This window comes from Otolemur garnettii, unplaced genomic scaffold, assembly GCF_000181295.1.
Source record: "Otolemur garnettii isolate 467f Iridium unplaced genomic scaffold, OtoGar3 scaffold00222, whole genome shotgun sequence".
NCBI lineage: Eukaryota > Metazoa > Chordata > Mammalia > Primates > Galagidae > Otolemur > Otolemur garnettii.
Window position 1 is genome coordinate 57,428 of NW_003852617.1, and position 13,913 is coordinate 71,340.

Genomic DNA, 13,913 nt, shown 5'->3' on the forward strand with positions numbered 1-13,913 from the left:
ATAAGGGCAGACCTCCCATGGTGCAACCAGCCACCTGTAAGCTGAATAAAACATGTTACACCTGCCCTCCATGCCTGGTTTCTCTCTGGTGTGTCCAAATCAGAACACTGGCATTACTGATGGGTAAGTGCTGGGCTCATGAGGATGGCTGGGAAAAGTGTAGCCTCAACCTGAAACTGAGCAGTTTAGCCTGGAGTTTGACAAAGTATGACAGCGTTCCCTAAGGTCAGAACAAAGAGTGGTTGATGTTGAACTTGGGGATAACTTTGAAACTGAAAAACTTGATTGTTGTATAATGGAGAATTCCTAAAATCTGTACACCTGTTAATTACGGGGCTGCAGTTTATAGGTAATTGTTCTTTCTCATTGATCAAGTTGCTATGCTCGCTAAGCAGTGACTGCTCAGGTGGGTGAGAGTGGTCATTACTGAGGAAATAAAGCTCTGGTCCGAAGAGGAGAAACTCCAGATTCATTGAGCAAGCTGTGCAGGAACTTACTGGGGCTAATGTGAAGAGCTTTCTGCATGAAGGAAAGGTATGGTGATAGTCTCCGGAGCTTGCAGCCAGTGTGCGTAGCTCCTCTAAGTGTTCTTAGCGTGTTAGAAGGAAAGTTTCTTGGTTATCCACCAGTGTCATCAGTACAATGCTTCTTTTCAGAAAAAAATAATTGGTTTCAACAAAGTTGAATAATACTGACAATACTGATGTTATTTACCTTTGAAAGCTTTCAAACTGGATTCCATGAAATCTTTGTGCTGCTTTTAAGATAAAAAGCTACTTGGTTACTGTTCGTTGGTTCATTGATTCTTTTCCCTTCACTTAAAATAACTGAAGAACATTTAGTAAGAACTCAAAATTAAGGTTACTGGCCTTATACTCTTGGGGCCATATATTACACTGAAATACCTCTGCATCTCTCTGGTTGTTATTCTACATAACTTAGAATTTATGACATATATATGCCATAAGCTATTTGTAAGTTAAAGTGCCTCAGCTTTTTTATTAATGCAACTGTTTTTTTAAATGTTTTGATTCAAGTTCACCACAGTGAATCTCTCAACATATATCTCATTCCTGAAATACAAGACATCTATGTAGACAGGTGTTTTTGTTTAAACTGTAACTACATCCTCTCTGCCACCTGAAAGCTTTTTGTGATATTACTGTAGTCCCATTTAATCTGAACATTTGCATCACCTCTGTGAGTTGAGACATTATGATACCATCAAGCTAACTGCCCTGAGCTATTTTAAAATATTATTCCTTATTATAAAAACACTATATATTTACTGGCGAATATTCGAAAATGGTGGAAAACATAATGGAAGAAAAAGTCCTCCACAGTTCTACTCGGCCATAACTGCTATTAAAACCTCACCGACTAGTCTTTTGGTCAATACCCCTCTCTCTGTATATGTATAAAGACATAACATATCATCCAATTATATGTGATCATAGGCATTTTTTTTCACTGAACATAGCTGTATTAACATTTCCAAGTATTAAAAATTCTTCAAAAAAATTGTATAGACTGCGTAGATAGTATTCTATCTTATGCTTTACCCATATTAAAGATTATTTTGAACCTGTTGCTACCATCCATAATATCAATCCTCCTTGTACAGAAATATTTTAACTCATTTCCTTAACACAAAGTAAGGAAAGATGAGTTACCAAAAAGACAGTAACGTCTGTAGGAATCTTGGTACATTTTCATCAGATTGCCCCCTGGAAGCTACTTGTTTGCATCCCTGTTAGCCGAGCGTCAGCGCCTGTCCCGCCACAGCGCTTCCAAGAATGAATGTTAACTGTAACACACATATGAGAGTGAGAGAAGATGTCCTGTTGCTGTTATGCACTTTCCTTTTATTACTACCGAGGTGGGACGTCTCCTGGTGGTTGGCCCATCATCTTAAGAAGAGAAACGTTTTCTTTGGGAAACTTGAGACGAACCCACGATGACGATTCACAAGGAACCCCACTGCGTTGGCTTCTTCAAAGTTGTACTAATTCTCAACCTCCTGGAGTCCACTCAGGGAACTTCTCTTAATGAAGGAAACTGTATTATCATCATAAAGAGCCCAGGCTTCTTTGTATGACCAATTCTACGCTTGCCCTGCCGTTTGGTCTTGTGTAACCTGAAGTAGTTACTTAACCTCCCTAAGCTTCAGTTTCTTAAGCTATAAAACAGGGGTGATAATGAGCTAGGGATTACTCAAGGTTTCAATAACAGGTCGCCATTATTAAAAATGGGAAATGTTTCCTAATTGCAACATAGGCCCTGTACACGTAACAAGGTGTGATAGCACAACACCCATAGAAACCAGAACTTTTCAAGTCCCAACAAGTGGCAGGTTTCACTTCATATGATTGTTTAAGCTTAGTAGAGGAGCAGCACGATAATGGGCCTTTTCCAAGTGGGGCTCCGGGGCTTTGGCTATGAGATGGCTTGGGCTGCCAGCCCAAGAATGGCCTCAGAATGTTTCCGGACACGGAGCGTCTGGCACTTAGTACTTTAGAAAGTTGCCCCCAAACTGTAACATGACTACTCTCCCACTTCTCTCTTCTTCCCACAGGGTGAAAACACACACTACTTCAGTACTGCTTACTAATTATGTGATCATTCCAGGGTCACTGCCAGACTTCACTTTCCTTTAACATTGTGCATGTTATAAATGTAGATTCTCCTTCAAAGAGTTTTCTTTCAATGATAATTCAATTATTTGTGTACTATATTTTTGAGCGTGCAAGTATTTTTTTAAGATTTCAAAAACCTTTAAAAAATTTTCAAATGTGAGATTACATCTACAGTCTTCCAGGCCAAAGATGCAAATAGAATCCATATATACCGACTAGCTGATCACCACGCTGACCGGCTTGACTGCCAGAGGCTTGAGAGCAGTGCCGAGGCACCCTGACATCACACTCTGAGCTGCTTTCTCTTTCACATTCTCGTACTTTTCCAGCTGACAGCCCAGACGGTGGGTACCGATTCTGCCAGCAGCTGCAACTGTAAAGCAACGTTCAGAAATGTCAGATATCCTCCGGGAGCTGCTCCGGGTCTCTGAGAAGGCTGCCAACATTGCCCGGGCGTGCAGGCAGCAAGAAGCCCTCTTCCAGCTGCTGGTTGAAGAAAAGAAAGAGGGAGAAAAAAACAAGAAGTTTGCAGTTGATTTCAAGACCCTGGCTGATGTACTGGTACAGGAAGTTATAAAGCAGAACATGGAGAACAAGGTAAGAGAGGTCACAGCCAAGGGAACTGCAAAGTACTTGCCTGTCTGGCGTTTTCCCCCCTCCTAAAAATCCCTTCAGAATACTAGCACCTTGGATTCCAATAAATGTCTTAGGGATTTTTCTCCCTTGTTTGGATTACAATATTAATACTCTGCTTATTGCAGAAAATCTTTAAGATACAGAAAGGCACAGAAGAAAATAAAAATCACTCACAACTCTCACACCTAGCGATAAACATCTCAGTACAGAGCCTTTCATTTATTAACGAGTTTCTTCCTAGTAAATAATATATGTTCTCTAGAAAATAAGCAAAAATAAGAATCCTCTTAATCTCATCATTAGAGAAGACCCCATAGCTATGTTTTGCTAAATATTGTTAGAACATTTTCCTTCTGTGTGTGTGTGTGTGCGCATGACATGTACAATTTATTTCAACAGGAATGAGAGCATATTGTTTTGTACCCTGTTACTTTTTTAAAATTTTGACATATCAGCCACACCTTTTGGACTTAATAGTTTATATAATAGTTGCCTTGGTTAGGGGCTTATGCCCGGAAACTTATAAAGTCTCCCTTTATTCTAAGAAAAAAGACATTCTTCATAACAATGAAGGTGATTATAAGTATTTTGAACTGACTGGGGAAATAAACTGTATCTATAAGTTGTAGTAATGCTACCAGAAATTATAAATGCTGAGCATGTGCGAGGCACTGTTCTCAGGGCTTTAAGGATGTTAACTTATTTAACTCTTATGACAATTTTATGAGGTAGAAACTGTTATCTCGATGTAATGGGTGAAAAGGGAAGGCACAGAGAGGTTAAGTAACCTGCCTAAGGTTGCACAGCAAGTGAATGGTAGGACCAGTTTTGGGACACAAGCAGAATGGCTCTGAGATCTGTAGTTTTTGTGATACCATATTGCCTTTTATATGATTTAATAGTGGCAGAGATGGATGGATAGATTTGGGAGGATAGACCTTTATGAGCATTGTAAAGTATTGGGATTTTTCCTATGAAATTCTCAAAATATTGGAATCATCTAGAATCATCATAGTGAAATCATGACCACAGGCAGAAGAGAGTAAATGACATCGTGAGATCTCAACAAACTGTCCTTTTTCATGTTGTTTAATATCTGGCTGCAATTAACTAACTGGACTGAGTTTATTTGTGTTTTGTACTTTTCAATATATGTAGTTGAGGGAAGGGATAGTGGAGCAACTGGGTTGGAAATGTACCAACATTAATTTTTATGGGCTAATACTTGCTTCGAAGCATTATAACAAGTTCAAGCAGTTGTTCGTGAATTATATTCCACTTTGAGTATAAAAATATCTTTTTTTCATGACCATTATGTCCTGCATCCTTGGGAGGAAGTCTTTAAAGCAGTTTTTTAACCAGGCTGGAGAGGCGGAGCTTCAGTGCTTGATGAATAGGCTGGTTGCTAGCCTTTATTGACTTCTACTATCCTATAGAAGAGGAAGAAAAAGTAATTGTGGGCATTAGCAAAGCGATTGGCCACCTGCAAATGTCTGGTTTAAACAATTGAAGCGTTTCCTTTTATTCCTCATGAACATCATCCATCTCATAAATCAGCATATATTTCGAGAAAAATTTACTAGTAAGAAGATGAGAAGCAAAATCTGTTAAAAAGCTTCCTGATCACACAGAGATGAAAAAATTCTTGACTCCATTTATTGACCGCATATTCCTGCTTAAATTATTGTCAGTAAAGTATTTCCCTTTTTTCCTACATCACCTTCCTAGCCTGACAGCTAATGATGCCTCCAACAAGTGGTGAAATACTCACCTAAAAATGAAAACAAAATCTAATATCCTGAATCCCTTCTATCCAGGTTTAAGGAATAATTTTAGATACTTGATCAACAATATTAACTCATATAAGCTGCTGGGATGTTGCTCAAAACAAAACATCTGTTTTGCAGATATTCTGGTTCTGTGGCCTTTGCTTGGCAGGATGAAGTTTCTGGAAGGACTTCTGCAAACTGAACATCAGGACATTTACCTGATTTAGACTAGAGGGGGAAGGGAGCAGGACAATTCAGCACTGAACCACGCTGACTTCATTTTTTAGACTTGGAGAAAAAAATTCCACCTCAGAATATCCAGTTTATAGAACTGGAAGCTTTAGAATTGCAAATCTAATTGTGCTTTTTAATTTGAAATATAATCTGTTCAGAATTGAACATGTGTGGGTTTTTTTGTTTTGTTTTGGTTTTTTGTCATATTCTGAATCATTCAGTTTCCAGGCTTGGGAAGAAATATTTTTGGAGAAGAATCCAATGAGTTTACTAACGACTTGGGTAAGTATAAGAACCTGAATGTGTTTGTGACTTAATTATCATAAGACATTCTACTCTCCAATTTATACCATGAAAGAGCTGGATGCTTGGAAGCCTCTTAATATAAACCATATATTTGAATGTTAAGGTGCATTCAATTTCTACCTCAGAATATCATGCCATTTAACTTAGGTAGAGAAATGTGCTATGTTAGAATAATTTAGTGAGTCCGTGTATCATCTTAGATATCAATCTGTAGATTTAGATAAGATTTTATAACTTAGTCTTCGGGAAAATTGCATGGCCCTTTGGGAATCTAATGTAAGTTATCAGCGCCCCAAAGATGTACATCTACACAATTGTGCAGACAATTTCAGATCCTAGCTTTAAACCCATTCGTGGACTCTCTGGGGTGCCCATGGTCCTTGGCTAAGAGTATAGAGCAGGCCCTGGCTGAGACAGATACTGTGTGATCTGGAACAAATCCCCTCATCGTTTCCCTGGGTCTCAGAACCTCTGCAAAGTACTTGGGCTAACTAAAAGATTCCATTTAGTGCCAAGTTTTAAGTCTATTTAGTTTCCCATGGGCAGATTCTCCTTTGATGGGCTTTCATATTCCCTGTGGTTATAGAGGAAATTATCACAATCTCCATCGGATTCTTTTCAGAATAACATTTTTTTTTTAGTTTGTATTTTTTGTTTAATGGTAGAAGATTAAATAGTGAATGGTAAACACTGATCATGTGACAGATAATTAAATATCTAGAAGCACATTTACAAAGAAAAAAATGAATTTCTAGACTGAATTTTTTAGTCTTCTTCATTAGCTATGTATGCTAGTTTTATGACACTCAGTAAGAAAAGGAAATCTCATTTAAACCTGTAAAAGTTTAAAAAAAACCAAAACTCTGATTGACACATAAGAAATCCTGTATCTGAGCCAGGCAGGGTAGGTCATGTCTGTAATCCTAGTACTCTGGAAGGCCAAGGTGGGAGGATTGCTTGAAGCCAGGAATTCAAAACCAGCAAGAGCGAGACCACCATCTCTACAAAAAATAGAAAAACCAGTTTGGCATGGTGGTGCCCATCTATAGTCCCACTTGAGAGGCAGATGCAGGAGGATTCTTTGAGCCTAGCAATGTGATGTTGCTGTGAGCTAGGCTGACACCATGGCTCTCTAGACTGGGTAACAGAGCAAAACCCTGTCTCAAAAAAAAAAAAAAAAAATTCTAAGTTTGACTATCATAAACAGTTATTTTAATACTTCATTTATCTAGAATTAAAGAGGCAAACAGTATTCCACATCCATTTTCCTGTTTGTTGAAAGGGCAGAGAATAATCGTGGAGAGAAGAGGGGAGATGACATCCGCTGTCCATGCAGGCAGGACAGATCATAGGAAGGAGTTGGATTGCATTTCCCTCTGTGATGGGAAGTCACTAGCACATTTTAAGCAAAGGAGTGATACGATTTGCTCCTTTGAATGATCCCAAGACTTTTGCTGAGTCCAAAGTAGGTGTTGAGCAGAAATCATTAGCATTATTATTCCCCAACTCTAAAAGTCTAATTAAATTTGAATTTAACTTAATTGACTATTTCATGCTGATTCCACTATCACTGTAATAGGTTCATACTGTGCTGCACAATTTTACCGATCAAATAATCAGCTCAAGATCTTGTTAAAAATTCGCTAGGTCTGGGGTGGGGCCTGAGATTCTGAATGTCTAATAAGCTTCCAAGTGATATAAATACCTCATCCTCAGAATAGATAGAGCAGCCAGGAGTATTGCCTACCTACCTAAGAAGCCCCAAAGTGCCATGCTTTCTTAATTTTTAATAGTTTTTTGTTTCCTTCATTCCTGTTATTTTTTTTTTTTTTTTGCCATAAAGTTGCCTCTTTTTACCAGCTTCTTCCCTCACTTCTATCTGGAGTTGGGATCCAGATTAACCAAGGGTCTAAGGAGTATGTTCAAAGTGGTGATAGGCTGGGTGTAGTGGCTCATGCCTATAATCCTAGTGACTCAGGATGCTGAGATGGGAGAATCACTTGAGTTCAAGGGTTCAAGGTTGCAGTGAGCTATGATCATACCACTGCACTCCAGTCTGGGCAACAGAGTAGGATCCTCTCTCAGAAAGAAAGAGAGGAAGAGAGGTGGTATTATCACTTGGATGTGGTGACCTCTGATTTCATTTGGAGAAGCAGCTTTGCTTATATTCTCCTTTTTAGTGGATTTCACAGAAGAGAGCTATTTGTATGTATATCATTTAAAGTCATACAGTTTTACTACATTTAAAGATTAGTGTTCATCTTATATAAACAATTTTCACGTAAAAGCAGCATCATAAAAGGGGGTAGAATGTGCTGATTAAAACTCTGTTCTTGGCTCGGCGCCTGTGGCTCAAGTGGCTAAGGCGCCAGCCACATACACCTAAGGTGGCGGGTTCGAATCCAGCCCAGACATGCCAAACAACAATGACGGCTGCAACCAAAAAATAGCTGGATGTTGTGGCAGGCGCCTGTGGTCCCAGCTACTTGGGAGGCGGAGGCAGGAGACTCGCTTGAGCCCAGGAGTTGGAGATTGCTGTGAGCTGTGAAGCCACAGCACTCTACCCGGGGGATAGCTTGAGGCTCTGTCTCAAAAAAAAAAAAAAAAAAACTCTATTCTTTTCAGTTACATAATCAGGCACAAACTGGTTGACCTATGTGTATTAAGTCAAAAGGCAAAATAAGTAAATAAAAGGCTAATGATCAAGGATTCAGGGATTCTTATGTAGTCTATGTATCTCTTAAATTGGATACAAAACGGTGCCTATGTGGACATTTTTCTGGGAGGTCATTTGATTCCTGGAACCCATCCTCACTATTCAGATCACACGCATGAGTGGACACTATGATTTTTATGAAGTCCTTCAGGTGATTCTGACAGTCAGCAGGCTTACCACAGGTATGGAGATATCACCCTCACCTAATCTAGGTGCATAGCTTCTGATGTTCTGTCTCTGTTCTTTCTCCACTGAAGCTCTTGAAATATAATAGCTTTTAGTTTGTATTTGCTCTAGGGGAAAAGATTACCTTGAGACTGTGTTCAACAGAGGAAGAAACAGTAGGGCTTCTTAGCAAAGTCCTTAATGGTAACAAGTCAGCATCTGAAGCACTGGCCAAGGTTGTTCATCAGGATGTTGCCTTTACTGACCCATCTCTGGAGTCAATCGAGATCAATATTCCACAGGACATTTTGGCAATTTGGGTGGATCCCATAGGTAAGTATGGGACATTTGGTTTGCAAATAAGAAATAAATGAAAGCAATCCTTTTTTTTAATTTTTTTGGTTTCAAAAACTGAAAATTGAGAGTGTAGTTTGACTCTCCTACAAATTTTTAAAGTTATAAAGTTTTAAAATGATAAGCATTGAAGTGTCAGGTTATGATATATATTATACATATATGTGTACCTATGTACATAACAGGTGCATGTATATACCAGACACATAATATATATATATATATAATACATATAGGCACATATATAAAAATGAATTAACTCATCTTTAAAAGACTTCCAGGGCTAGACTTGTGAGCAGATGAGAGAGTGAGGTGGAGCAGTTGAGTACACGTGCTATTTAAAGAGCATTTAGCTCCAGCAGATTATTGCCATGTGGCAGTACAGGCCAGATCTTCAGATTTTTAAAGAGAAACCAAAATCCAGACCTTTTTTTGTTTGTTTGTTTGAGACAGAGCCTCAAGCAATCGCCCTGGGTAGAGTGCTGTAGCATCACAGCTCACAGCAACCTCTAACTCCTGGGTTTAAGAGATTCTCTTGCCTCAGCCTCCCGAGTAGCTGGGACTACAGGTGCCCGCTATAACACCTGGCTATTTTTTGGTTGTAGTTGTCATTGTTTGGCAGGCCCAGGCCAGTTTGTAACCCATCAGCTCTGATGTATGGGGCTGGCGCCTTAGCCGCTTGAGCTATAGGTGCCACTGCAAAATCCAGATTTTTACATGTCAAATCCCAATTTTTAGCCATTAGCTCCTAATTCAGTTAAATAAAGAAACAATCAAAAACACTGTAGAGGTGAAGCAAAACCAGCTGAATGTGACCCATGAGCAGTCAATGCTGTGTAAACCTTATCATTAATTTTTGTAATTATTCTGGTAGAACTATAATCTATAACTCATTGTTTTAAAAATATAATGCTTATCCCCAATAGAACTGTATATGCAAAGTCTTGAATCTTAATTTTAAGAAGTTCCCCTTCTTTTTTTTCCTTTCCCATCTCCTTGACACATTCCACCCAATACAAGGAGACCCTTCATTATCCTGAACTCCTCTTAACTCTTCCCATCCTATAAGCACATTAACACGTTATATTAACGGTATATATATATTATATATATGTATATACATATACCACATTATATATGTATATGTATGTATTAATGGGTTTATTCATCAGAGAATTCTATAACGTGCAGCCAAAGATTATATATGGGACCCAAGAATGTTTCCCCAAATCTTTTATCTCTTAAGGGTAAATTGGCATCCGTTATGGTTTGTGGGGCACAAGGATCCCCTGTTTCTTGGTTCCACCCTAAACTGATTCTGTTTCGTTTGGACCTTTTACTAGGCACGTCCTTAACTGAGTGTTAACTCACTGGATGTTGGCAGTCACCTGCTGACATATATTAATACATCTCTTAAGGGGAAACATCGCTCCTCTGCCTCTTCTTCACAGGAGCACCATTGATTTCTTCCCTTGGTGCCATCATTGTCTCTTTCTTCTAACTTAAGGGATCAAATAAGAATTATAAATGATAATTGAACCTGTGACAGATTCCTGGAATGAGCCTTTTTCCATCACACATTGAACTAGTCCTCTAATTAGTAACAGTTCTAAAATAATTCCACCATTATCCTAAGTTATTAGCTTTTCAGCGTTTTTGACAAGTGACAAATATTTGAGTGCTTATTATACGCCGGATGCCACAGAACTACAGACATGTCTTCTCCTTTCAGTTCTCACAGAGTAAGGAAATGAAACATAAACAGTTTAAAAGTGAAATACAAGCTGTCAAATAACAATTCAATACAACTGACATCCAATGGTAAAACCTGGTCACTGAATTAGAAGAGACAAATGAAGTAGGACAGAGTTTATAAGATGGATTCATCATCATCTTCCAAATAATTGTTACCTGAATCCAAACACATCTGCTTCATTTTTCAGATTCAACTTACCAGTACATAAAAGGTTCTGCTGATGTCAAATCCAACCAAGGGATCTTCCCCTATGGACTTCAGTGTGTCACTGTTTTAGTTGGTGTCTATGACAGACAGACAGGGGTGCCCCTGATGGGCGTCATCAACCAGCCTTTTGTGTCACAAGACCTAAACACTCTCAGGTAAAAGATAGATGCTTCTGGTACATTGTGATTTCTAGAACTTATCTGCTTGTTGGAATTTTCAATCCCAGATTTGGCATAATTTTATCTGGGGTATTTTCAAAGAAATACTATCTTGGAAAAATTATGGTTTTACATGATTTCTGTTCCTTGTTTCTAGATTCCACTCAAAACCAGATGAATGGTGGTAACACTGCCTTCCAATACACATGGAACAAGACAGATGTCATCACCATTTAGCCAGTTGAACTTTTGTATAATTTTAGCAAAATTCAGCTAAGGCACCTGTGGCTCAAGTGGCTAAGGCACCAACCACATACACTTAAGGTGGCAGGTTCGAATCCAGCCTGGGCCTGCCAAACAATGACAGCTGCAACCAAAAAAAAATAGCCAGGCGTTGTGGCGGGCGCCTGTGGTCCTAGCTACTTGGGAGGCAGTGGCAGGACACTCGCTTGAGCCCAGGAGTTGGAGGTTGCTGTGAGCTATGATGCCACGGCACTCTACCCAGGGGGATAGCTTGAGGCTCTGTCTCAAAAAAAAAAAAAAAATTTTAGAAAAATTCAAAATAAAATGTAAGAATTATCAAATTAAAAGATTAGTAGGTATCGCCAGCTTAGAACCCAATTATGGGGTAACTCCTTATAAATGCCATCGGCATCACTTCCCTTTCTGCCTCCTCCCTCTCCACCCTTTCCATGGCCCCTGAACAGAGTGGAGAGGATAGTCAGGACCCGGGGCCTCTGATCCATGGCCTGTGCTTTGGGATTGATTCCAGGGCATGGCAGAGCCCAGTGAAAGAAGCAGCTTGTAATTTTTTATTGAAATAAGTCATATTTTTACACTTATATAGGACTGTATGTTTTTATTGAACTTTGAGTTTTACACTTATATTAGATGGTATGCTTTTATTGAACTTTGAGTTTCTTCAGGTGAGAATTGTTTGATTTTTAATAGTTATAAGTTTTTGCCCCTGAAATTTTGATAACTTTTCTTCTACCACTGCCTCTCCCAAACCAGAAATGTGTTTGTTACCTTTTAAAGGTCATTAAGAAATTTAAAAGAATTGGGACAATATGCAGACAGACTTGGAAGTGGTTAACTAGGTAGTTACACAGATTCTGGAATGAGACTGCCTGAGTGTAAGGGCAGATTCTACCACTTACTAGCTGAGTAAGTGAGCCTCATCAAGTTATTTATATTCTGTATGCCTCTGTTTCCTTACCTGTAAATAGTAAGTCAAGCATTGATAAATTTAAGGTGCCATTATTATTGTTGTTACCAAAAATTATAACTTTATAACATTGTAAGTCTATCTTTCTTGGTGTTAAAAGCTAAAGTAAAACCAGTGAATAAGAAAATGAAGAGATGTTACCAAATGAAGAAAGCCTTGTTATAAGGATTGTAAGAAGACTTGCAAATTTAAAAGAGCTATCATTTATCTCAGGGGTCCTCACACTTTTTAAACAGGGGTCCAGCTCACTGTCCCTCAGATCATTGGAGGGCCAGACTGCAAGTCTCAGGACAAGTTGGCTGCTAAGCAGGACAGGCAGTGGTGGCAAAAACACCCGGTGGGCCGGATAAATGTCCTTGGCAGGCTGCATGTGGCCCCCGGGCCATAGTTTGAGGACACCTGATTTATCTCTTTATCTTTTGCCCTATTACACTTTAAATGCCAAAAATGATAATGAAATTTTGCAGTAGTTCTGGAAGCTGGAAATGCCACAGATACATTAATGCTGTCCTACATTGATATAATACAGTAAAATCAAAAGCATTCCTAACTCTGCAACAAGTACATGCCTCTTATAACCTTTATGCATCAACTAGCTGCTTGGTAGCTATTGCTAGACTTAAGAAGGTTGAGACTCACTGTGTTATGTTATTGTTTATTTTTTCATATTAAGTTTGAAGGCAACATGAATAATGGAAAACAAACACAATAATCACCTACCAACTGAAATTTTCCTTCTACAGGTGGAAAGGACAGTGCTACTGGGGCCTCTCTTACCTGGGGACCAACATCCATTCACTTCAGCACGCCATCTCTGAAAGAAACAGTGGTGAGGCTCAGCCCAGCAACACCAGCTCCGACGTGGAATTCTCTCAGCGTTTTTCAGCAGTCATCAGTACAAGTGAAAAGGAGACTGTCAAAGCCGCCTTGTCACGTGTCTGTGGAGATCGTGTGTTCCGGGCAGCCGGGGCTGGCTACAAGAGCCTTTGTGTTGTCCAAGGCCTTGTTGACATTTACATCTTTTCAGAAGATACCACGTTCAAGTGGGACTCTTGTGCTGCTCATGCCATACTGAGGGCCATGGGTGGGGGAATAGTAGACTTGAAAGAGTGCTTAGAAAGAAACCCCCAAATGGGGCTTGATTTGCCCCAGTTGGTATACCATGTAGAAAATGAGGGTGCCACTGGGGTTGATCGGTGGGCCAACAAGGGGGGACTAATTGCATATAGATCCAGGAAGCGCCTAGAGACGTTCCTGAGTCTGCTCATCCAAAACCTGGAACCTGTGGAGGCACAGACATAGATTCTGACCTCAGTGCGTGTGTATATGTGTATAAACTGAACTGTGAAACTGCTTCCCATTATCTCTGTCTTTTGGAGATAGCATTGTCCTATTGCTGGTTAATATTCATCTTCCTTTTTTGAGGAACATTTTTCCATTATGTGTTCATAATAATGTTAACATCAATAAATTAATACATCTATGCAAAAATTAAATTGATATATGAGATTCTTACAGTAAATGCCATGTTTCCCCAAAAATAAGACCTACTCAAAAAATAAGCCCTAGCAGGATTTCTATGCATTTGTTAAATATAAGCCCTACCCCGATAATAAGACCTAGTGATGGGGCATTTGGGGCAGAGCAGTAAGGAAGACTAGAATACCTTTTATCTGCCACAGCTCCTTTCTCCGAGCCCATGGCACTTGTGTGGGTGCGTGAGTGGTAACCATGGTCGCAGGCATCCT

At 39.3% G+C, this 13,913-nt stretch overlaps 1 protein-coding gene across 1 annotated transcript; it reads left to right on the forward strand.

Moving 5' to 3' along the window:
* The first annotated feature begins 2,832 nt into the window (after nucleotides 1–2,832).
* Nucleotides 2,833–13,661, forward strand: INPP1 (inositol polyphosphate-1-phosphatase). Its single transcript, XM_012812753.2, has 5 exons — nucleotides 2,833–3,233; nucleotides 5,497–5,557; nucleotides 8,595–8,795; nucleotides 10,760–10,934; nucleotides 12,909–13,661. The coding sequence occupies exons 1-5, from the start codon at nucleotides 3,030–3,032 to the stop codon at nucleotides 13,465–13,467; spliced, it is 1,200 nt and encodes a 399-aa protein (XP_012668207.1). The 5' UTR covers nucleotides 2,833–3,029; the 3' UTR covers nucleotides 13,468–13,661.
* Nucleotides 13,662–13,913: the final 252 nt, after the last annotated feature.

What these genes read in the sequence shown, in the direction of transcription:
- INPP1 (XM_012812753.2), top strand. Translation starts at nt 3,030, where the DNA reads ATGTCAGATATCCTCCGGGAGCTGCTCCGGGTCTCTGAGAAGGCTGCC. An exon ending in AGCAGAACATGGAGAACAAG is followed by an intron (nt 3,234 to 5,496) that starts GTAAGAGAGGTC and finishes TGAATCATTCAG; the next exon opens with TTTCCAGGCTTGGGAAGAAA. An exon ending in TGAGTTTACTAACGACTTGG is followed by an intron (nt 5,558 to 8,594) that starts GTAAGTATAAGA and finishes TATTTGCTCTAG; the next exon opens with GGGAAAAGATTACCTTGAGA.